The 26,663-nt window shown below is 34.1% G+C and overlaps 1 protein-coding gene across 2 annotated transcripts in view; it reads right to left on the bottom strand.

Moving 5' to 3' along the window:
* LOC148172451 (neurotrimin-like) overlaps positions 1-26,663 on the bottom strand; it is a 40,528-nt gene that overhangs the window by 2,420 nt on the left and 11,445 nt on the right. The window contains exons 2-9 of one of the 2 annotated variants that reach the window (XM_088039336.1): positions 20,028-20,125; positions 14,483-14,690; positions 9,819-9,977; positions 5,811-5,939; positions 5,624-5,761; positions 3,005-3,154; positions 1,453-1,497; positions 919-975 (exon numbers count right to left, since the gene is read on the bottom strand). In XM_088039336.1, the coding sequence (XP_087895462.1) occupies positions 919-975; positions 1,453-1,497; positions 3,005-3,154; positions 5,624-5,761; positions 5,811-5,939; positions 9,819-9,977; positions 14,483-14,690; positions 20,028-20,125 (984 nt within the window). The remainder of the gene's footprint in view (positions 1-918; positions 976-1,452; positions 1,498-3,004; positions 3,155-5,623; positions 5,762-5,810; positions 5,940-9,818; positions 9,978-14,482; positions 14,691-20,027; positions 20,126-26,663) is intronic. The other variant, XM_088039337.1, reaches the window with a different exon arrangement.

Raw genomic sequence — 26,663 nt, 5'->3', positions numbered from 1 at the left:
GCGGGGTGCAGTTTGTCTCAAAAAGTGCTTTACACGTCTGCAAAGATTCGCGACAAAATAAGTTATTTGCGTGCCAGCAACTTCTTTTTACGAGATTTTTATGAAAAGTTTTATAAGAGCGAACATTTTTGTAGGCGGTAAAATGCTGAAAAGGGACGCGGTGCTTCAATAAATTGCAATTTAGCAATAGGTAATAACTAACGAGCGGATACAATAAAAGTTTGCATTTTTTATTTATGGACCAATTACGTTCTTTAATTAAAGTGTGAATTATTAATTTTTTAATAATAAAAAAACGGAAATTTCAATAATAGAGCTTGCACTAATGTTGATAAAGCATAAATCGTGTCTTTTATATTGGACGAAATTGTGTTGATGTCTGTTCGATTTATTCTGTTTTTAGCTGTTCGGTTATAAATAAAAAAAAAATTATTTATTGTGCTGCACGAAACATTCAATCACTGAATAATGTCTGAATTATTAATCTAGAAACGTTACGTCTAAATTTTCCCAAATCAAAATGAGCTAACTATTTTCATTGATACAATCCCACATAAACCGAGGAATGGCTGTGAAAACTGACCAACAGACTATTTTTGTATTTTGCAAACTTTTTTTCTAACTATAATCGAAAACGGTGGTTTTTAATTACTTTGGTTCTGAAAGTGTTTTGATGCACTTAAACAGGTAATGGACGGAATTTGAAAAACCGCGTGCTTTTTTGGTTTGTGTAGGGTAAAAATGTGTGCTTTTGCGGTGCAACATAACGTGAAAAGCGCCGGTCTGCGGGTTGGGGTCGATCTATTATTTATGGTCATCCTCGTACTCTGTATACTTAGGGGACCATAAGCGGGTTCGTAAGATCCACGAAATATTCATTGCAATATGAATAATTTTCGAAAGCAATTGATTACTCACCGTCAGCGATATTTTCCAGTTCTCCGATGACGTTGTCGGTTTTCTTTTTTAGTTTGCCTGTGGTAACATAACGGCGTAAATTAATAAAAGGAACGCAACGATCCCGTCTTAATATATAATTTATAAAACGTAACCGGCGTTGATTTGTAAGTGAAATAAATTATGAAATTGCATGTTAACATGACGTTTCCACCTAAATTCGCTAGTAAGTGACTGGAAAGTGCGGAATCGTGCTTGTTAATCGTGACAGTCTGCGCCATGCTGAGCTTTTGTGTATTAATCAAGAGGCGGCGCGAACTTTAAACCGAGCTTTCTTACACAGCCGGATCTCTCAAACGGATTTTACACGCCCGGGGGCAATTTATCTACAGTTATTATTAATAACTCGGTTAATTGATTGCGGCGAATGTTCTTCGTATGGAACATAAATACGCATCACCGCGCGATAAATTACCGACACAGAGAGAGCCGGGTTAGTTTTATAAATTACGTCACGTACCTTCCAACTTTCGGGGTTAAATGTTACGAACTCACCTTTCCTTGATAAACCATTCGAAAGTTTTGATGGCTTAGGTATGGCTGAAAAATATTACCACAGTTAATGCCTGTCAATCACACAAGAAAAAATTTTACCGTCATAAAATCTACTCCCCTGACACGTTCACTTTATTTACTACTGCAAAACACAGAAATCGAGTACTTTGAAACTTTAAACTAACATTCCAAAGTTTATACATAAAACTTCTAATCTAAATCACTAACATTACTGCGCAAAACACATGTTAGAACCTCTAAAACTGTCTTTTTATTCGTACAGTATAAAGTCCCACACTCAATCGAATTTATCTACTGCTGAATGGGTAAAACCACCAAAAGCTCACTCATAATTCTGCCATTTTTAAAGCAGCGCACTACTAAAAGTTTAACCTATTGTTGGGCAAATATGTATGCATGTTTAACACTTTTTCAGACTGTGGTATTAAACTGCAAACTATTGTTGGACTTTTATAAAAACTGTTTGACCACGTTATGCGCTTGTTTAATATTATATGTAGCCTGTTTGCGGTTAATAACACCGCTTCACACATTATTTACTTTTAGATTTGATTCCAACATTAGAATTTAGTTTTGCAGAATTTTTTTTTAATAAAATTTACTGTTTCAGAGACAATGAGAGTTTAAAAATAGAACTGGGCAATAAGTTCCCAATTTAGCTAATTTGAAATGCAAATGTTGTGTTCGAGTCGATCATGACTATTAAAAGTGTCATTTTTTTAATTCTGGGGCCAGCAATATCTCCTGACGTTTTATTTATCATTACCCTCAATTGGTCGAAAGTAGAACTAATTAAGGGTGAAAGAGATAAATTTAACTTTGGCTCATCTATTATAATAGAACGTTATTGTCATTATACATCAGTGAAAGAACTGAAAAATCCAGAAATAGTTTCAGAAATGAAGCGCCGCATTTGTGGATGTGGTCAAACTTTTATATCTTGCTACAGTACTAAAAATTGCTTTTTTTATTTTTTTGAGAGAACTGTAAGAGTGGCTAGAATTTGAAGGTCTTTACAATAAAAGAACCACGTTAGAACGACTCACCCTGTATATTCAGATTGTGGCTCATCTCATAGTAAATAGTGCTTTCCCTGATTGACTTTAAAGTGGATTATCTGGTTGACAAATATCGTGACAACTACCTGCAAGTATGCATGTACCGCCTTTGGAAATTCTGCCAAATTAATCACTCTGATTTACTTGAATAATTTGTGAATATACCCGCATTTGCATGCTGATTACCATTCGACATTTCAACTGCATATCCTTCAGAGGGTTCATTGTAACCGTATGTATGCCCAAATAGAGTGTTAGTTACGTAAGTGAGTAATTAGGAATATTCCCTTGCAGTTATTTAGCAAAGTGAAGCAAAGTTATTTAGTTTAGTTTTTGATGCATAAAACGCGATTTCTCACTCCGTTGGTCAAAGAAGAAATATGAAACGAGAGCAGAATAAGTTACCCACTTTCCCCTCATTCTTCTCCTAATCATTTAAAATTCATCCAAAAGTATCAATGTAATCAACTTACCGAAAACTTGGATCGTTCCGTCTGTATCGCCCAAGGAGTTTTTCGATACACACTTGTAATTCCCGTAGTCCTGTGGACTTATCGACCGAATGGTCAGTTTCATGTGGATCTTGTAGCCTACTGTGGAGTACGAAGGTTCGTATTTTCCACCTGGAAATGCGGAATAATTTACGATTTATGGAGCATATAAAATCTCTATTATAATTCCATGCTGAAAACTCCAGCATGAAAAATATTGATTCCGTTCACGTCACTACCGTATTACATCGATTGCAGGCCAATCTTGCCACATTATTGTTACTGATAGTTACAATCGCAGTTTTCACGCGAGGGTGCAATGCCACTACCTGGAATATGTACTCATAAAATTATCATTTGTCAACGGTTCTCCTGTTATTTGTGGAGCTTTAACAATATGTTGCATAAAAACGGCCAGACGTATCTTTGAGCAATTTTATATTGTACTATAATTTAAATTGATCAAAGTTATGATATCATACACGTATTATGACATTATGCTGTCGGCACTCTAAAAATAATAATAACCGTAAGATTCAGCTTGTAATTTACGATTACAAGCAATGTTGGTATGAGAGTAGTAGTGGAAACATTTCATAACTCAGGAATTATTGCTAGTTTTTAACTATAAATAACGTAATAAGTAATGAGTCTCTGAGTCATATTGTTATATTATTGTTATTTTTTTTATTCCCGCAAACTATCAACTTTTTTAGTTTTTGCAAAATCTTTTGGTTGCACCAATTGTGTACGTTATCCGTTTTAAACGAGTGTGTAATCGACCACTTTATTAGCGGGTTTTAGGTAAATTTATTGCTATTTATTGCATTTCGTTTGATTTCTAATTGTAGACACGAAATAATTAATTATAACAGTTCCAGACCATGTTAAGTTTTAAACCAATTCTAAACCGCCAGACATAAAAGAAATGAACCAAATAATTAAATCGGTAAATTGGTTTTTAGGGTCGTTTTTAGGAACTATAAAAATTGCAAAAAGCAGCATTAAATTTATTATAGAAAACTGCCTTGTCCTCTCATTGGAAACTAATAAGTCTGTTCTGAATTTCACTAACTCGTAATAATTTTCATAATTCTCTTAATCAATGTTTTAGCATTAATTAGGAGAATTATTTAGACAATAAGATTGTTGAAAATCGCCCAAGTGTAAGTCTCAGGTGGTGGTCGGTGAAAATGGCTAATTACTCTTCATTTATTTTGAATTGGACCTTTTAAGGTCAAAATTTGCGAAAATTGTGGAGCTCTACGGCAAATTTGTGAGGATTTCTGCATTCAATTGTACATAAACGAGTGCTTGAACACCTAAAGACTCATTCGTGACGATACAATTCAATACATAAATCTTTTGCGTATAGCTCCACAATTTTCACAAATTGAGTTTTTTTTCAAAACTCAATAAATCCAATTTTGACTGACATTGGGTTTGATGTGAAATTGAGATTATTTTGGGTAAATCTAACTAACAAATCAATGTGTATTTTTTGTTCAGTGAAAAACCTCTTGCTAAAACATTGTGTTACCCTCTTATGCTCAAATAGTTTAAGTAAATTTGATAAAAATTGAATAAATTATTGTTTTTTCTACTCCCTTGTCAAAATTTCTAAAATGGATTTATGGAGTTTTTAAAAATAACTCCTCAATTATGACTTTGAAAGGTGCAATTCAAAATAAATGGATAGAGAGAGAATCATTAAAGTTTCCAGGATAACTTTTAACCAAAATTTGGATATGCGATATGAATGGAAAGTCGTAAATCCGTGGCGTTTCAGTTAAATAAATTTGTGTTTAAAGGTATATAAGAATTAAAAAAATAACAATTTTAAAAAACATCATAATTTGAAATAAATACCATCGTATTCTAAATGAAATCTTTGTATAGAGACAACAAGTAATACTTATATTTCCTACAACTTGTTTTAACCATCGTTTAAAGATGCCTGTTTATATGCGACAAAAACTGACGCCACGACGCCATCACGTCGTATTTTAACGATATTTGTAAAGTAGCTATAGCGCCTTCAATTATGCCTATTTAAAACATAATAAAATTTTAAATACACATATTCCTTCCCTTTTATGAACTTTTTGCTAGAACCATGCATTTAAGTTTACAGTGCTCGTTTGATACAAAAATCCTTTTTATTAGTTCACTAATAAGCATGTGTATTTCTCATTAAATTTATTTGCCGCAGCGGCATAAAAGTTGTGCACGTACAGTTAAAATTGGATTGTGGCTTTATTTTTCTTTAAATATTGTCGACACAGCAAGTGCAATGTTTTCTCACCGCGATATCGTATTGATAAAAATTATGATACCCCAGGAGACTGAAATTAATGAGAAGTCACCAAGCTCGTTAATAAAAAAAGTGACGGAACAACCCACGAAAATGAGAACAAAGCAGTCCACGTAATTAAAAAAGCCAGGCAAAAGAGAATGATAAAATCGGTCAAAATGTATTTGTCGAGTCCGATCGTGATCTAAGGTCTTAACTGCACACACCAGCGAGACCTGTTCAGGGAAACTTATCTAAAAAGCAACACGTTTTCCTTTTACACGGAGAAATAGTAAAAAAGTACTAACTCTGTGGAACGATTTCTCCTTTATCAGTGGTCCAGTAGTTAATAGACTTCGGAAAGGCCTCCGAGTGGCATTCGAGTGTTATCTGCTGTCCTTCGTAAGCTCCGACGAGCTGATTCTGGATCCAGATCATTGGAGGAACTGGAAAAGAACAGATGAGAAAGACTCATAGACATAGCAAAGTGCTTACAATGCACGATGAGCATGATGCGTTTGCTGACAGAAGGAGGAATCCCGTTAGATGCGATGCACAGGTATGGCCCCATTTGCTGCCTGCTCACCCGAGAGATGTTGAGGACAGGGCCGTCAATGCTCCCCGCTGAAAACACAATTTTTCGTATTTGCCAACCATTTCCATATTGACGTAACTTATCGGGGAATTTTCCCGCCTCTGTTTAATGATCAGATTTGACCGGGAAATCCCGACTTTTAATAATTCGAACTTGGTAGCTCAGGTGTCGAAAACGTTTTAATTTTTAACTAGGAAACTTCTACTTAGAGGTGTAGTTTTAAAATATTGAAACTTTGAACGGAAAGGTTCTATCATTAGGACGCGGGGATCGTCATTACGAACAGGAAGGCGTACTTTATCTGGATTTCTTTTTGCTGCTTTAAGAATCCTTTACAAAGTTTCGAACTGTGTATAAAGAATATTTAATAGTACAATTTTAAGTTTCTGCTTGACATGGTTATAAGTTTGGAAGCGAGTTACCAGTCGGCAGTAAAATGTGTTACAGTTGGATAAGATTTACTTTTACAGAACAGAACACGTGAGAACATTGTACTGTGCAGACGTGGAACTAATAATGCTAATATTGCCGTTACTGTAATACTAGTATAACCAGAAGCAAATTATGTTTGAGCTTCGCACCTGCTGTGTCATACATTGTAGTTAACATATTTTAAAGATATGAATATTAAAATAAGTTTTAAGTTCAGCGCTGCGCTCCAAATTAAACATAAAAGAATTCTTGAGATTCTAAAAGTTCTAAACACAAACTAATATTTAATTCTGCACAATTCTCAGTATGTTTACCTAATCAAGCTATTGTATATATCAGCTTAATTAGAGAGAACGGAGGAAAGCCAAGTTTGCTCTAAATTTTTTATTTAATGCTGTGAGGCTGAGTTTACCAATACCATTAGATAATTACGTACTAATTACATTCTGATAAAGTTCGAATTAAATTAAGGAACGCTAACAAGCAGCACGAGTTAATAAATATACGGAAAGTAATAAAATATGCCTTTGTTTTTCGAGGGTGTTAAAACTAAAACTTTTGAGGTAAAAAACCAACCAACACTAAGATAATAAAAATTCTTTATTTTGTGTAAACACATATACTCAAATAAATTTAGCATATTCATTTGTACACCTTATTCAAAGTACGTAGTAATTACTCAGCTAATTTAATAATTTTAGACTATAAAGCAAATGAGAGCAATTGAATTATTAGGAATTCAAATATATAGTAAGTTGCTCGAGCTCAGGACTGAAGAAACGGATTGAAAGTCAGGATGCAAGAATGCTGATATTATACATAATATGGAACTACTTCTACTAAAGAAAGGAGAAATGACGAGTGAAAATAGAGCAGAATGCACTCACATGAATTTCTGCAAAGCTTTTCTACTAAAATACGTAGTAAAGTAGTTGTTTTTTTTTCGGGAGTGGAAATAAAATCAAATTATTAAAATAAATTTGAAATAAGAAACAGGTAAATCTTTTCTATGTGATTATGTTATCAAATTAATTATTCTATTATAATTGACTTTACCACAAACAATAAAGGTTTCATCATATTAGTTTAAGTTTAATTAGAACAGTTTACGCAAGTGCAGTGCACTTAAATTGAAAGCCTTGGGCGACTGCAACAATTTATAAAAAAAAGACCAAAATGAAAAGGAGATGAAAACTTGAGAAACAAACTTCTTTACTTGAAATTGCAGTTATGATTGAAAAAATATATTTGAACGCGATGAGACCTCTCGAGTAATATTTCTCTGTGAGCCTAACAGGAAAAACCTAACCGAATATAAACCCTTTATGTACATTTCTGTGTCATTTGTTGTAAGTTTGCATATTCCGATTTGTCTCTGGACTGCCTCAGCTGCACTTAAACCTAACTTTGAGCCAGTTTGCTAGGGCGTAAAATAAACTCGCGATTTAGAAATCTCGTAAATAAAATAAACTTGGAGTCTATTCCCTTGCGCAAGCGTCCTCGGAGTGAAAACCATTTATTTTCCTATCCGGAAAACGAACTGCATCAAAATTTCCGAAGGTTAATTGATAGAAAAAGTACCCGTTACACGGTTTTCTTGTAGTATTTTGAAAATTAAAATGTTTGATATTGATTTTGGCTGTGTGGGAGGTAATCAACGGGCATTATGTGGGACACTCGCATTTCCAGTGTTTTAAAATAACAGATTGCTTGCGTAGGTGCAATATAATGTTAAGCTGTTGCAACTAATCAGTTTAAATCTGTTATTAGCGAAAAACAATAAATTACGTTGGCATGTCAAGATTGAGGTAAATTTTTATTTATATTTGTAGCAGAAAGCCTGAAATAGAGTCGTTTTAGCATGCAAGTGAACTCTATAAAGCGCAACTGGATATCTTCAGAAGGTGAAATATTTATTCCATAATGAGTTTAACGCGTGAAGCTGTAACGTGTGGTCCCGTGACATGTCCGTCGGTCATAATTTACTCCCTAAAGAGATTTTATTAATGTGCCAAGCGGCATCTGACTGGGATAAATTTCCGTTCGATATGATTTCCACAACAGAACAAGAATGATGGAAATTAATTATTCATTTGAGACCTAACATAAAGAATGGTTCTTTTTTGTTTGTGAACGACGTGAATCAATGAAAGAGTGGCGGAGTGTCTTCTGAATTTCCAAGAAAACTTTCTGTCACGTTCTTCCTCGTCATTTAACGTGACTTCTAAATACTCGCATTATGCCTAAGTTGAAATTTACATATTTTTATTAGGAGTTTCCGATAAACTCGGCATCGACTTCTCTCGCGTGACAATCGCAGTTTTTCTCGCTGAGCGTGTATTTTTCTCTGTGGAATTTCATTCGCTAAACTTTCGATATTTTCAACAATAGCAACTTTATTCCGAACTCAGGCAATTTCGGAAATTTCACACTCGATACACCGCACTTGAGATTAATATCTCGATTGGTACACACCCAGAAAGCTGAGCAGATAACGAGGAAATTCATTTTTCACGAGCCGTTTTCCATTTTTTACAATATACATATTGGATTTTCTGCGCGCTGGCGAAGCGGTTAGCAATTTGAGAACCACCCCACCGAAAACTTTCATTAATTAGCAATTGCGTGAAAATAACACACATGCCTTTATGCTCTCGCCGCCAACGCTGGTTAGGCGATTGATTAAGCAAAGCATTATGCATCCGAGCGGTTTCAAGCTGCTGCACCGACCTTGAAGGCCGCTTTCACTATCAGAAGTCTGGATAATATTAAAACTGCATTTTTTATCAATTTTCAGATCTAAGAAGTAAACAATATTTTCATCTTGATAGTTCGTCTCGTAGACACATTTTTTCATTCTTCGCAAGCAGCTTTTAAAATCTAGATTATTACAAAATACCTTTTAAATTTTATAAATATTTCAGGCATCAAAGAGATGTTAGGCAGCTTAACTCTACAAAGTTTAGGATGGAAATCTTTAACGACGTCGCACACATGTACGCCTGAATGTTCTATTTGATTCAGTAATCTAATGGAGAATATGACGCTTTTTAATTTTCAGCATCAAGACATAGAGCAAATAGCGACTTTTTGAAATTAGATGTTTTGTTTAGATTACTTCAATTTGTTTATCTTTCCTGAATAAATCTAATTTTCCACTGGACAAATATTTACCAGTGCCAGAAAAGTAGGTGGGACAAGCAAAGTGGTGACCAGAAAATTAAAACCTTTGTTCAAAGCAAGAGAAGTGAAGTCCTTCATGGTCCGTTTTGTTCAGTAATTTACAGTTTCAAAAGCACATCTCGCGCACCGGCGCCTTTATCATAATTCATTATTTCATTAACGTCGATTCTTTTTAAAGACTCCTTTACAGGATTAATTTAACAGCACAGGATAAATAAGAGCTTGTTTCCCATTCATCAAGTTTACGTCAAATCCCTGTGCCGTTACATATCATTATGATAAATTATAATCACCTTCTTCTCCAGTTAACAATTTGAGTGGTTCTCCGGTTTCCCGTCTCCAGGTAATTGAAGGTTCTGGTGATCCTTTGGCAACACAACGGAGATTCACGTTGGATCCCTCACGCACCACCATATCGGTGCTAGTAGGGTAGTCCAGGATATCCGGAGGCACTGAAAGAACAACAACAAACTCAGTTATTGCAAAACACACCGCCAAAGGACTTTATCTGAGCAAACGTTTGCGGATTTCATTGAACAACACAGCGGATCGCGAAGTTCTGAAGACTAACACATTTACTTAGTGGATTCTGCAAACACAGTACCTATCCTTATTAAATTAATCCATAAATAGAATTAGAAGACGTCTGGGCAGATATTTAATTACGACAAAAAATGAAAATGTTCGAATTTACCTCCTTCATTCGCTAGCTGAAGAAATCGTAATTCTTTGAACGTACTTGCAGATTTTTTCTCGGTCCCGATAAGGACTGAATTAAAAGAACATCAAGACTCAGGGATGATGTTTTATCTCGTAAAAAGTTTATCCTAATTAATGGATGTAAATTCGTAGTTTGTGCCGAGTCTCAAGAGATTAATTTGTAATATCGCTTCTCACTATTCACAAAGGTAATCTTCTACATTTGATAAGAAAGCATTGAATTGAAGTAAAACTCGTTGTCTCAGCTCAACATATTAGCTTGAGACTCCGAGAAGACAGAAATTACAAATACTTGTACAATAATGAAAGACTTCTTTGTATAAAATTGTTTGAAGCTGAAAGGTTAAACGTATAAAGCAGAAAATTGTTTTTGCTAACGTGGGTCTAACTGACAGTCATTTACCTCGTTGTATCTCAGGATATTGTTAATCGCTATGAAATTAATGTAACCGCTTGCGCTTGTTTACCCACATGTTTTGTATAATTTTATTTGTTTTATTTATTTTAAAAACTCATTAAATTTGGAAATTGAATTTCCGTCTCGTTTTTTTTAATAATTGAATAATAATTTCGCTGATTGAACTAAATGAAATAAAATTTTAATTTTCATCTGTGTTTAAAAGTATACACTGCGCCGAAAAATTAACACAAAATTTCAAATTTTTTATTTTTAGAGTGGTTCATAATCATAATTATACATGTTTATTACAGCAATTTTGGCAATTTGTGAATCAAAACTTTTTCCAAAAATTAACACTTGTTACAAAAATTTCCAAAAAACAAAAGTGGGAATTGCTGTGATTTTTACCTCTAGTTTTACATCTGGCCTTGAGAGTCTTCTCAAATACTGATAACAACCTTCGTGGCTCACAGCCAATTAAATTTCTGACTTCTTACTTATTTACGTAGCAAATTTTTTCACATTTGTGCTACAACAGTGAATGAAACTGTTAGTTCTGAAAGAATTGATGAATGCTGCTGTATCAGTTTAATTTGATTGTACTATAAATGTTCTTTTAAATTAAAGTCTTGTTCAGTTGGTGTAAACCGTCAATAATTTTTTTAAAGTCAATTTTAAAATGAGTAAGTTAATTTTGCGTAATTTTTGCGGAGGAGTGTAGGATTTGCCGCCGACACTCTATTATCTTTTATAAATTTTTCTCTAGTTTGCATTTTAAAGCCCAGGGTCTTTAGTCAATTTTTCTAATGACATTCGGTCGTCGTGTAAATCAATTAGTACTAGTGCACCTCCCATGTCATTCCTACAAGCGCAGCACAAGAAGCGCTGTTAAAACGTTCTATGATTCGGTGTTATGTAATTTGATGGCTGTTTTACATACATTTGCATGTTATTGGATGGCGGGGAAAGGTGGTTGGTGAAACACGACCGAGTCACTAACCACGCATGGAGAGACAGCTATTACGTCGGCAAATTTAGTGGCTTTTGCAGAAGTGGTTTTACCTGATGTCCCCGGATTAGCTCCGGTCTGTTATCCTACATTTATTATAACAGCTTCGCCTAATTTGATTATTAATTTATTTGGAAAGTTGGCCGGTTGCGGCACTCAACTCCAACAATTCGCTAAGCGGACATTACGAGTTTCAAAATTGGATGAGCTCTATCGCTAACATTGATCTCGGCCGAATTAACAGAAATAACACCCAATCTCGTCTCGCGCTGAGCTGCTAGGGCATTACTGTGTTGAATAATGCACCTCTGTTGTATTGTTGGAAAGTCTAGTTCCATTTGCTGATTTTTAAGCGATGACAAATAAGGGGCAATTTCTGCCCTGACCCTGTTCGAAAGTCCTGGCACGTTTTGGGACGAAAATGCAATCCCTAAGATTTCATATTACCTACATCTAAAAACATCAATAAGTATGAGATGAAGGGGCTCGAAAACACTCCTGAAGAGATAAAAAGATTTTAACGATGCAAAAGCGTACAGCAATAAATTTTCGTAAACACAAAGTAATTTAAATTTAATACAGATAGGAAAATATCGCGATTTCGTCGCAAATAAGCGCGAACGCTATTACCGTCCTTTGTGAAGAGAATAAATCACAATTCGTGGAATTGTAATCAATCATCAGGAAAAGTATTCTCCCATGTCTCAATGCAAATCTTGATAAAAACTGACTGACACTTACTCAACAGAAAAAATACTCTAACTGGGGCGTTTGGGCTTGGTTTTCTGCTTCTTAAGCTTTAAGCAAAAAAAAAATTCTTATTTCTACACGAGGTAACAGATATTAAACAAAGTCTTTTAAATATTCAATCAGTAGTTAATTTTTTTTCGATTCAAAACGGGTCACAAATATTTTTGTATAATACGTTTTCAAAATAAATTTTTATTTGTTTCAATTTTGCCTAAAAATGAATAAGTATGAATTCCATCTCTTGGAAAGATAAATAAGTAATGTCCATTTGCAAAACACTTTAGTCGTGGGCGGACAGATTCCAGTGACAAACAAATTTTCTACTAGGTTATCATCATATTACTGTTTTATTTATTAGTCTTCCAGTTCATATTGTAGCCTTTAATAGATAAACACTGAAATTTAATACTATAGAAATTAGCATTTTTGTTTAACGTTTTGAAATCGCTGTAATCAGCTAGATTGACAGTTTATTTCACGATCTTGTAATTTTCATAGAGCAGTTACTGTTATTGAAAGAGACTTTATATGTATAATTTAATAACGACCTGTTTCTCTAACACATTATACGAAATTATCACATAGAATTCTGGACAATTTTTTACAAGATAAACCAATGTAAACCATACTTTACTGCCATTATTATTGTTTCAAAACAGTTTCAAAACTGTAAAGTTGACTTTTCATGGGAAATCTAAAGGTCATTTCACAGTTGACGGTTGATATTGTCCAAAATTCTACGACCAAAAGTTTATCAAATGAACAATTCAATTGAAGCTCCATGGGATTAGAGAACACTTTTTGCAGGTATTTTAATAGCAACCAATAATGTTTCTTTGGCGATAAAGCTCATCACTACCATACGTGCGTATTTTGACAAATTTTAAATAACAATTTTCTTTTCTATATAAGTTTAAATAAAAATCTAAAATGTTTTTCATAGTCAACCAAGATATACGATATACCATTTTTCAGTTAAAATATTGGCGCATCCTGTATAGTGACAAGGTCTGTTACAGTACTAGACGATGAATTCGAACAACAGAAACTCTATTGACAGAATTCTCCAACTTTGTAAACAAAAGTCGTAGAGTTGTATTAATGATGTGAACACGAACATTTTATACTGCCACGGTATTGAACTTTTTCTGTCTTTTTCCTTAACTATAAATTATCAGGAAATGTCGGAAACATCATTTAAAAATTTCGAATAGAGCGGGGAAAAATGCATCCTCAGACAGTCTTTATTGCTTTCACGTCCAGCAATGTCAAATTCAAATTGATACGAAGCACGCGATAGGTTCATATTTTGTTTGGCGTCGATTGTGCATTTAAATCAAATCTGTGAAAGTTGGTGTAATTGCGAACAAACAATAAAAGTTCGTTGCTTTTAGAATAACATAAAACCCTCTTGATATTGTGTGTGAGATACAATCTTGGTCGTTTTAAGAAGCAAGCATAAAAATGGCAGTACAACCATGCTTTGAGCATTCGAGAGCCAATAAAGTTGGAATTGCAGCCATAGACTTTGTTGATTGCCGTTTCCTATAGCAAAGTGCGAAAATTTCTGATAAGGAACAGATTTGAGTTAGAGCAAATATAATTTGACGTTGTAATTTATGGATGGAATTGCGTCGCAGCGGGTTGTTTTAGAGAGAAACACTTGGGATTTATTCAAATAAAACAGCTTCTTGAGAATGTAACACACAAGTATTTGTAGGTAGTTTTTTCGTCGCAGCAGAAGAGGCAGTTGTTCAGATTATACTATTGAATTACAAGTCCTGAGAGAAGTTTTCCAGAGAGGCAGAACGATGAGTGAATCGCACAACACACAAATAGCAAATAAGAGTGAGAACGGGAATAAAACAATCCGTTCGTGGAGATCTGGCACACTTGCTATTCATTACTTGCCTCGAGAGTCCTCTTACGGCCGACCGACCTACTTCTAGCAAGGATTTGTATACAATTTGCCTCGGATCACATCATCTTGCTTTGACTAAGGTTAAGGGAATTAGAAGGAGGTGCCGGAGGAAGAAAATGCCTTTACGTGCATCATTTTTTCTTTGTTCTAAACTTACCAACCACGTCCAGATATCCCACTTGGCTTTTCATTGGATCGGTATTTATTTGACACATGTACCAACCACGGTCGGATTCGCGCACTTCCTTTATGTGCAAATACCACGTCTTGTGCTCGCTGTGGGTCACTCCAATACGGTGGTTCTTTGTGATAACGTGATTGTGGATTGTGAGGATGGTTTGTGTGTCAACACGCAGCCATGCTACCTGAAAAATTACAGTATAAATATTCAATAAGACAGGCAATATTCTGACGTCAAACAGTTGTGCAGAGATTTAGAGAGGCTTTGTCAGCAACAAAGAAATCTTCTCAGGCATATCGTTTCGTTAAAATAAATTCACTTCAACTAAATAAAAGCGCCCACGAAAAAAAAAACAATTTCATAGAAAAAAAGTGTATTGTACTGCAAATCCTACTGTCCGACGGGAAAACTAATTTTTTATAATGATTTTTGCTTTTGTAAGGAAGAAATAAAAAGATACTCGCTACGTCGTCAACAACTAATAAGTAACTTTAAGGGATTTTTGAGATTTAGACCCTAAAAAGCACATAATGTAAATTTTATTTGTGTGGAAGCGCGGGTGGTGAATCGGCTTTTATTAGTGTTTACTAAAATCGTTTTCCCGATAGGCGGGGCGGTTTCTAGAGGCTACATCAACGATTTCGGAAAATGGAAAATCTCGAGCTCATGAGAACTGTACGAGGTGAACAACAAATAATTGTCGAGCCTCTCAGAACAAACCTAGTCGACGTTGGTAAAAGCATGCCTCGAGACTGTGGGCGTCAGTGGCTATCAATAGTCACATAATTTCAATAATTTCAACAAATTTAAAGTCTAGAAGATTTGAAAAAACTAGTTAATTAAATTAATAATAAATATTTAGATTAAACAGTCGGTACTCGTAAAATAATTAAAATTGTTCTTTCATAAAGTATTCAATTGGCCATTTACCGCCTTTATTTTAATCCTATCTCACGGAAATCGCGTGTCAAAATAAACTGTTATACATCACACAATCTGATATCAAATTTAATTATGTTTGAAAAGTATGCAAATAAAACTTCGTAATTACAACGCATAAACTGAATAATTAGAAAATCTCATGATCTTTCTAATTAGATTTAGAAATTACAAACTGTGTATTGAAGTAGATGTAACCCAGATTTTTCTAGATCTGAACTTTATGCAAGATTATTGTTTGTCTTCGGTCACATGTGCCTGGCAGGTAAAAGGATAATCCGTAAAAAGAAAGGCGCTTTGAAGTTGCAATATCTGATGCTGTTTTGGTTTCGCAGTTATTTTAGGTTCCAAATTAAGCGTAGTAGGTACATATTTTAGTGCTACAGTGAAACTAGAATAGGTGTTGTTGGCTGTTTGCTAAAAAATATTCCTGTGTACATAGAAAACGCTTATAAATATTTTAACCTGTTGTTGGAGGCTGTATATTTATTTCAGTAATCGAAAATGCATTGACAGTGCGGTTTGTTTTAAACAACTTCAAATAGACTAATAAATTATATTATGGTAAATCGCAGTGACAGGAAGCTCGCATTGTTTTATTTTATTACGAGTAATAGAATTTAGTATCGCACTTAGCAACGGATTTAAACTTTTTTATTTGATGGAATTACCATTTCCACCAATACAATGCCACATATCCATCAGTTTTTAAGCAAAATATATCGCTTACTCAATATTGCTGAGACACATATTAGTAATTCAATGAATTAAATAGGCCAGAGTATGTCAATTTCAAAAATGCTTTGCTTCAGTTATTTATTGGGCGTGAATAGAAACAAACCCAAATAGACCATTTATTTCGTACCGATTTAAAAAACCGAAGATTTTATTTCAGTTGTCACAGAGTAGGTAATAACAAAACTTCCAGGCACTTTCAGCATGACTTTATTTGGTTGTTTGATTAAAATTTGTGCGGTTATTGCGTTCATCGGAGCGACATTTCTGGAACAGTCACATATTAAAATCGAATTGGATTTTATTCGGCATTCGGAAAATTTGGGTTTTGCATCGTTTCCTGTGTTAATTTAGTGTTTATACATTTTTGATGACAATATTCCTCTACAAATATGCACAAAGGGAATCAGGCTGTTCAAACACACACGAAATTTGCTACAATGATATTTCTACTGTTCTACTTTTTGATCTAAATGACGACGATTTTCCTGTCATCCGTAAAAAGGGACTACAAGTGCGTTTTATAACAGTATCAATAAGTTATTGTGGTAAAAATTCATAAATATTAACACTTCCTTGGTCTCGTTACTGAAATTGAAAGTTTGTCGTGTCGTGGCGACCCAAGTCCATGATCCCATGGAGCTTCTATTCAAATATATCCTGAAACCACTTATTGTATTTCAGTATTAACGCGTATTCTCCCGAAATAACTATCTGATATATCCGTAATGTAATATCAAACCCCGGATTCACAAAGCTGTATTAAATAGCGACCCGAAGAGATTAAAAGGTGTGGCGACCCAAACTTACATGCAAACGAAGTTAGCTAACTTAGTTTAACACCGTCGCCATAGCAAGTGACGTCTCTCAATAACCAATAAGTTTGAAAACACGGATTTGCGGTTTTAACAATGAAAAACGGAACGACACGTCAGCAGTTACGCTCCAATATTACTTAATTCACCTGGAAAGACGCCAATAAAGGACGAAAGAAATAGCCAGTCGACATTTTGCATTTTGTGACGACGCTCGTTACAGGGCTAAGTCACGTATAGCACTGCTTTAGTCGCCATAACTGGAAACGTAATTTTCTTCTAGTTATGTCGAGGTAATGGCGGGAAGCCTAGTTCTCGGCCATGAAATTATTTAAGGAACTAAAATCGTGTTCGGGAAAAGTTGGTAAAATCCAAATGCTTAACTGGTAACTGTTACATACAGAATGTTTTGCAATGTTTGAAGTATAAAAGAATTTTTTGCCCGTTTGTTAAAACCCCTTTTAGTCATGTTTAGAAAACTGGAGAAAAATAAATGTAAGTTTTAATATCGTCTGTGTTCTGCTTGAAGTTTAAGCAGCAAAAAATACCTTTATTAAGTTGAGTCTAAAAATATGTATATCAAATCCTCCATCACCTGCCGAGTTATCCTCATCGCATGATCGATCCCCATTGTTCTTGTATGACAACGAAGAATCAAATAAGACACGCTAAAGGAAATACAAAGGGAAAAATTTCAGATACGGAAGCAAAAAGAACGCTAGTAAAAAACGCAAGCAGTCACGTCAAAACTAATTTGTTTCAGTGCTAATGACGGTTTGGACGCCCAGTTGGTTGTCGAAAAATTCTTCGGGCGTCTGTTTTCATCATCGCCATTCTACAGTTACACAATAATTATTACCACCGATACAATTTTGTGCGGGAAATTCAATTAAGACTCGTTTTTGTGTTTGTTTCGTTCTCATCATGCAATTTAGTAATTGTACAAACTAATTTTTGCCGCGGTATTTGTCAGTGTCGGCGCGAGTAGACGGATAAAATTAATGAAAATTTCATTAGTTTAATAAAATTAAACGGGTAATTTTTGACGTGTTGTTTAAATAATCGGCCATAAAACAGCGGCATGGAATGTGTCACTCTCGTTAGGACGACGTTAACAAAGTCATTAGCAGAATTCTGCCTTTGCAAGAATATTAATTTACCGACGAGGGTACAAAGAACCGATTCGCTGCGTTCGCTTGGTTTTACTCAAACAAAATAAATTGTTTTTTAGTCGTTAGTCATCCACACCACATGGTGGTTTAGTGTGTTTCAATCAAACGTACGGTATTAATATAATACCCACACATTGAGACTGCATGAAAACAAACTCCCGCTGAGGATAATTTCACGACTTTTACAAAAACATTTACACATTGGGAAGCTTTTTTGTTCGAACAAATTCAATCATTAAAAGTTGAAAATGGTGGATGCGCCGGGTGAGATATTTTGAATATTCTAAGAAAAACAAAAATATTATTAAAATTTTGTTTCGATCGTTTCTATTTTAATGTTCCGTTCCTTGATTTAAATTTTTCGGCGATAAATCTTTCCACATTTAGCTATATTTTTATTGTTAGAAAGAAAACTATTTATGTCTAGCTACTGTGAGAGTAAGACAGCAATAACACACCCAATTTTCCTAACAAGGTTTTATGAATGGTTATAAAATTTTAATCTGCTTTGTTCTAATACGATAAATCCTTGGACTATACACGTAACTCTATGCATCGTTTTGGTGCTGTTAATTATCTGTTTGCTAAACAAACCCGTTCGCTGATTTCTCTGGATATTCCAAAAACTCTAAATTGCGTTGTAATTCATGGTTGTATACGTAACCAAAATTATATCTAGGAGCTTAAATCCATTCCGTTTTACAAAGCTCCGATAAATTCATGCCACACATTATTTGACACAGCTTAGGAAATAAACCGCAATCGCGGTCATTGTGCTTATTCGACTAAATACAACTTTCCATGTCCGAGCTCACGATGTCACAAGGTCGTCTTAAAATAGCCACATGGAGTTTATAATTGCGAAATATCGTTAGTATAATCAGAAATGCAAATCTTCGAGCAACATTTAAAAAGCAATTTTTCTTTCTTAAAATTGTATCCGCGCTGCCTTTTTAACAATTAGGAGAGCGATTAGTTATTTTTAGAAAAACAACTTTAATGTCCATAGTTGATTTGAGTTGGGAATACGAGAAGCTAATTAATCATTCGGGAATTGACGGCTGTGCATATGCATTTATGATTGGCGAGCGTGCAAACTGATTTTAATGTCAGTGATTTTCTTGGATATCTCAGTTTCACTAGCTTCTAAAACTACAGAACTACTTAGTGCCGTTATTAAAATATTTAAAAATTGTTTATTGATTAAAGAGTAGCACGTAGATTTAAGAATCGCCCAAGAAATGTTGAACACGTATTTGAATACAATCGATGATAAAAATTCGTACAAGGCTCCCGAAACTTACTTGTTTTACAAAGTTGTGACAAATTTTTGCAATATTTCTGTAATGTATTAAATAAGCTTAGTACATCAAGTGCTTTCGTTTTGCTTGGTACATTTGTATCAAAGCAGCTACGACTGTATACAGCATGTTCTTTAAATTTATTGTCATTATTTATTCTTGTAATCTGTTGTCTGTGGAACAAATTTTTAAGAAGTTGTTATATTTTAAATTTTAGAGAATTTTAATATTTAAGTAAAACAATATTAAGACCATTTTTCCATCAATAAACAGAATAAATTTTCCGGTTTAGTGTATATACAATATTGTCTCACGTTTAAATATTTATATTTAATTATAATTATATTATATTTATAATTACTTTAAATAGGAGTTTAATATTATAATGTTACACTGGTTATTTCATTAGGACAGATTATGTCGTGATCCGTGTCAGATCGATAAAAATGAATAATTTATGTCCTGAAAATTGCCGAGCTAATTTCCAAGTTTACACATGCCTAGCGTAAAGCGAATAATCTCAACTCTCGTCAGCTTTTAAAAGAATTAAAAAACCAACCTTATATCCTCCTAAATCCTCCACAAGACAGGCTAGGATGGCTTCTCTTCCCACTGGTACAGTAACATTGGTGATCGGCACACTGAATTTCGGATTCTCTGCAAAAAAAATCTCATTATTTCCCAAACAAGTGAAAAAAAACCTTAATAAATTCATCACTTAATGAAATATGCATTCACCGTGTTCTTAATAACACCGCCAGTTTATTTCCCGGGTGCAGTAATTTAATGGAGTGTGTTAATGACTGGCTGCGAGCAAACCAGAGCGACACAGATTAGCGAACGAACAAAGCTCCACAGGACTTCCGGTCCAAAGCTCGGCGACTTTCACCCTCGCACGTATCCCATTCTAATAGTGTTCGAGGCATGAGCACGAGGAAAAACTTCGTTCGTTACCAGTGTACCTAACATTAAGTGCACATTTCATGTTTCCAGGTGGCGGAGCGAATTTTTCATTTCTTTAATTTCCTTCAAGAATCGTCGCCGGAAAATTTTTACAGAACATGTGTTGAGCGTGAGTTATTGTTGCAAATTTTCCCGCGAACTCTTAAACACGGAACTGGAAATGGCTGATATTAGATTCTAATATTGCTTTAGTGATGAATTTTAAGCGAAACTTACGAGGCTATCATGCTGCAAATGCTGTACCTAATCGTCTTTAACAGTTCGGAGGGAAATGTAATTAAGGCTATAATTAATGTTCCGGTACAGATGATGGCAGTACTGCAGGTAAGACTAATAATCTCATGGATAGGAGACAATTTCATTAAAGATTATTTCTGAGCACTGCGTTTTATTCACACCGAAATTTAAGGAAAATCACAATTTGGATTTAACGACAATATAAATTATTATCAGCCGCACTATAAACTCTAAAATGGCACAGAAATAAAGCAGAGTATTAATGGTCTTTGCAAAACATTGTCCAACACAGACGCTGTTTTTATGTTTATGAGCATGTTTCTGGTCCATCCAAATTGAAATAATTGATTTGATTTCGTCTGGGTCATTATTACAGTTTCGACTGCACCAATACCCTAAATTGTTTATTTTCATGATTGATTAGTTATTTTTTAAGTTCTGTAGAGTTTTTGAAATATTCTTTCATAATCAAAATTTTTCACATCAGAAATTGATTTTTAAATGGTGATTATTATTGAATTATTTGAAACGATTTGTTTTTGTAAGGAAATAAATGTAAATCAAACATTATTTCTAATAAACGTGATAGCAGAATCAAATTATGATTTGTATTTTTATGGCGGAAAGGTGACCGAGCAAACTACCAATGTCAATCACATCAAACAGAATGAAAGAGTTAAAAATAGGAATCGTAGCCGATTGTATTCCCCCATTATATTGACCCTCTCCAAATATTTTCTTTCCATTTGTGTATCGACACTCATTAAACACGTAAAGCCTGAATCAATAAAATAATAATACACAACACTAAAGTTTCCGAAAGATTTGTCTGTTTATTTTGGGACAAAAATTCAAACATTTGCAAACGTCGAAATTCCGACGAAGAACCTGAAATAAATGACGAAGTATAATTGAATGTTGGTCCTGCTGTTCTTTCCTTGAGGTATTTATCATTATCAGTCTTTGGATCTTTCACGGCGGACCCAGAGAGACTTCTCTTAAGTGATTGAATACACTCTGAGTCTCCGAGCTCTTTTCTGATCTTATATACTCTATCGTGATTATATTAAGTGATAGTCTGACGCCAAGAAACTCATTCTCTTACCAGAAAATTTAATCATAAATGCAAACCAAGAGATAATGTTGTTTATCGGACGAAACACACGAGTGGCGTTATGTAAAAATAAAAACGAAGGAAAATAAAATTGTCCGTTTTAGAGAAACATATTTGGATACCGCTGTAAAAGAAGTGCACTTGTAAGATGTCTCAATGGTGGCAAACAGGTGTCATAAAGCAAATACGTGCGATCTCAACGTTTTATCGTCTAGAAAAGAAAAACCGAATGTTGAAAACAGCGTAGGGCTTTCAATGAGGACACCGCTGAAATAAAATAAAAAGGTGGTCGTCTAAATTAGCAGACCAAAAGTTATTAAAGTAAATTTTCCTTAGTCATTTCATTAGCACAAGAATTTCTAATCTAATTAATTTAGTTTAGTGGAAACTGTTTCCCTGCTTTTATCTTTGATGTTGAAAAATATATCCACGGGTTTATTAATACACGTGTCGCATAAGAGGAAACAACGACACATTTGTTCGACAAAAAAGACTGTAAAAACACGAACGACAACAAGCTGTTAATTGGCTGCAATTTGCAGCAAATGGCCTCATTTTGTGCGCTTCAAAGAAATCATAAACCTCATATATTTATTTATAGTCCCCCTACATGTTCCGTTGAAATTTGTATTTTATTCCGGTAACTCACGCGAAAACGCCACCACATTGATTTTACTGAACGGTCAGCTTAGATCTTTCTTCTTAATAACTAGAATTTTAAATCCGGGAATATCAAAGCTTTTTAACATCCCATCAGTTTCAACTGCATATTGTAGAACATGCGACTGCATCATTCGATTTAAATCGCGCGATTGAATCTGACATTTGTAGATTTAAGCCGACTGTGAAAATAACAAATAGCTAATATTGCGCGCAATCATAAAATCCAGAGAATGTTTCCACTTTGCGGAAGTAATATGGATTGAAATCATTGGACCGGCTGGGGGCGGGGATGCGAAACCGCCACCTATACATGCATAACATGCAGGAAAAATGAGCGCCGGCGACGGGAATATAGAGAAAATTGTGCTTTATTGCCTTGTTTGATATTTAAGGGGGGCCGAATTAGAGAGGAGAAAATTTCATTTCTGCAGTGATATTTTCTTTTTATGCCTCCCGGTCACGCTACTTTTAATCTAGCGATCTTTCGAGGCCCGCTCACTAAAAAAGCCCCATCGACAGTCGTTGAATTAATTATTATTAGAACTGTATCATTCACATTATAATTGACCACATTACTTCAACATAAAGTAACATTTAACTTGCCTTCTTCGAATAAATAAGAATCTTAAATTATGCACGCTTCAATTACAAAATTATTCACAGCTAATTACACAGCAAACGTCTCCTTGAAAGGATTATGTCTCTCTGGGGAAGCTCGTATTTTTTGTGACCGAACGATCACGTTTTCGTTTGTCACGGTTTTTATAGCACGAACTTTACATAATTAACACAAAACAGTTTACGAATATTTGTGTGAAAAGTCTGCTGAAATAGTCAAGTCATTTCATGGAGAATACTTATGTAGACTTTGTGTAATTTTATTGTAGCATAAAGTTTGTGCAAGACTCTGTAAAGTAATTGAATAAAATATGAATGTATGTTATTGTTTTTCATATAAAAGGAAATCGTACTGTTGTGCTCAATTTGTTCTTTCTTGTTTAAACATACAAGCATGTAGGTGTCGCTTTTTCAGAACGTGAAAGTGTGCTCTCTAAAAACATCGTTGTTTTTTAAAAAATATTTCGTTCCTGAAGTTTAATTAAAGCTTAAGATGTTGAGAGCAAACTATTAAAATTGGCTTCAAATTTTAAAAATGAAACATAATTTGTTTCGTATAGAAAACTGAACAACAAATTAAACTATGAGCATATACATAGACAATATTGCAAGTTTATTAAATTCTTCAAATAACGAAAAATGTCATAGCTCAGCCTGGCGCATCCACCATTTTTAAACAAATTTAGAAACAAACTTCCTGCATTTTTTTGTTTGAAGTTTTAAATGCCAATTGATTTTTCTAAATGCATATTAATTTTCAAATGTTGAGGAAAAAAGGGTATAATTTGCCTTTTCTTAAAAGCAATTTATTTGGTGCTGAGAATATTTAAACATTTGGCTTCTAAAATAAATTTGTTTATTGAGTTGAATTTTGTTTAAAAATAAACGTAAAAACCACTAATAAATTTGTATTTTGAAGTATTATTAGAACAAGGTATTGGTAAATATCGCAAAAACACTGCCCGTTACACGGGCCACATTAACGAAATTAATTTGAGGTTACAGATTGTTTGCGTTGTCACACTAAAATTACTTTTGAGTGAAAATTGTGTGTCCATTTAATTGTATCTTGTTATATTGCTTTACACATTTGGTTCATGCAGTGACAGAAAGCAGAAAATGGAAATAAAATTAGGTGAATGCGCCTACATTTTTTTGCTTATTTCCAGCAATTAGGTTTATCAGGGATACTTTTTGTGTTTTGTAATATGAAAGAATTACTATTTTTGAATAGTCAACTAAGTCCATTAAATTGCAAAATTGTAGAGCGGAAGATTCAAATTTTAGAAATTTTTACTTTTATGATCAAGAAAAAATTGCCAATATCTGTAGCTTAAATTTGTAATTTTAATAATTTTTGTGCTATAGCTACAAAATTGAGGAAAGTTACTTTTTTTACGTAGTTTTTTCGCTTTATCAAATTAGGATTTTGAAAGTTATTGTTTTTAAGACCGAGCAAAAATTGTCAATACCTGTTGATAAAATTCGTAATTTTTATAATCGTTGTGCTACACCTACAAAATTTGGCAAAGTTACTCCATTTGAGGAGTTTATTAGCTTCACTAAATGGTACAATTGTAGAGTGAAAGAACCATATTTTAGCAATTTTTGTTTTCAAAACCAAGCAAAAATTGCTAATATGTATTGCTAAAATTTGTACTTTAAATTTAGGTTTGTTTTTTTTCAATAGTTTATTAACTCTTCCAAATGCCAAAATCAATATTTTATCAAAATTGTGAACGTGAAATAATCAATTCCTTGAAACCAGTATTGCACTTACGACATCAGTTATTATCGCTGTAAATATTGTCTTCTAGTCAGTGTTTTTTTAATTAAAGCTCTTAATGAAACTTGGCAAGAAACCAAAGAGAAAGATGAGCAAACATGACAGTAATTATATCAAATCTCGTTCAAGAATCAACGTCAATTAAAACCACATCACTCCGTTGTTTTTTTCCTAAGGTAAAATCTTGAGAATTGTCAAGAAATGTATTACTCTCAGTCAATAAATGTTCCAACAGAACACGGGTAAAACAAAGGTGGTTATTTGTGCAACCTAAAGAGACATTAGAGCCATCGAATCGCTTACCGTCTAACTAATTTATAAACTTCGCTTTATAGCTCCGCTTCTTTTATCAAGGGAAATTATTAATGGAATCTACAATTCTTCATCAAACGTGAAAAATTAACCCGCCATTATTACCGCCGATAAATACAATAATTATTTTGAAAATGGCGTGTCGTGACTTGCTCACAATAGCTTCAAAAATACAAGTTCGGAAATGGGGTGAATATTTGTCGCGTAATTCTCAGGCTTTTGATATTGACAAATTATTTGGCTAGGAGGAATGTCAGTCAAAACCTGTGATATTACAAAGACCTGCAATTTAGTGATCCACTGTCAAAACCAACAATACATTGTCGGTTTGCTACTATTTTAATCAAGGTAAAAAAAAACTGCAAAACTGCACAAGTCAGTCGGGAATTCCGAGAACTAATTAACTCCGGAATATTTAATAGATTCGATTAGATAGTTAACAGCAACTTTGGTGTTATGTAAATCAAAATAAATTGTCCTCTTGAGGAAACTTCTACCTCTGAAAAAGTCGGAACATGAACACTGAGACTGGAAAGTTTGTCAGCTTGATTAGCTCAACTTTTGAAAAATTAATTACCTGAAGTAGTCCACTCTGAGCCCTTTGTTGTGTGTATTGTCGTCAATTGAATATCGATTTACTTATTAATAATTCAACTTCATTTGAATGTAACTAAGTAGTAAATATAGTTAAGAATAAACGGCACATATCAAAACTTTTGAGCGCGACAATTTCAGTCAAATATTCATTATTGGCACGACACGTGCACGTCACATCCAATTGTGTACATGCTAAATAACCCATCTAAAATTCTTTTTATGTCGCGGCAAAAATTCTTTCAAATGTAAATAATGTTTTTGATCCATAAATTATAGAGATGGCAGTTCATGTTTTGACTCTTACCAGCCGACATTAATTTCAAACTTATTTCGAGTCTTTGTAGCAAGTTTATGTAAACACGCAATTAGGGGCGATACAATAGTCGGAGAAATCGTTTGTTAATGTCGAGGTTTGTCAAATCCAAACGCTTCGTTTTCTACCCCACATGGAAGAAGCGAAACATAAATTGAAAATGATAAAGACATCGTCGTTAAAGTATGACTACTTCTATTCCGTAAGTGTAGAGTGTAGGTTACAACGATGCCATTTCCGATCGACCCCAAAGACCCGCTCGTCGTGATTTACATGAGGTCTGGTGTTTTTTTCAATTGGAAGGACTGTATTGATTAGCAATTAATCGAGTAGGAACCTATTTTAAGATGGTAGTCCTTGATAGGGAGCGATAAAATCAACGTATGTGTATTCTGAGCTCTATCACAGGTGTTAAGCATTTGTACCAGTTCGTGTTAGGACTAAACTATCATCAAACGTCCTCCATGCTTTCGAATTCGTTTAATGAAACTTCGCCATTTAATAATGAGAAGGTTATAACGCCTTTAATAAAAATATGTTCATTTTCCAGGGCCACGGTTCGGCTCTTAGCTTGTCCCTTCTTAATAAATCC

This window comes from Gnatocerus cornutus, chromosome 6 (assembly GCF_029298725.1).
Source record: "Gnatocerus cornutus isolate USDA-ARS CGAHR chromosome 6, icGnaCorn1.1, whole genome shotgun sequence".
NCBI classification, from domain to species: domain Eukaryota; kingdom Metazoa; phylum Arthropoda; class Insecta; order Coleoptera; family Tenebrionidae; genus Gnatocerus; species Gnatocerus cornutus.
Note: the sequence above shows the minus strand (reverse complement) of the source record. Positions and strands in the feature narration are given on the sequence as shown.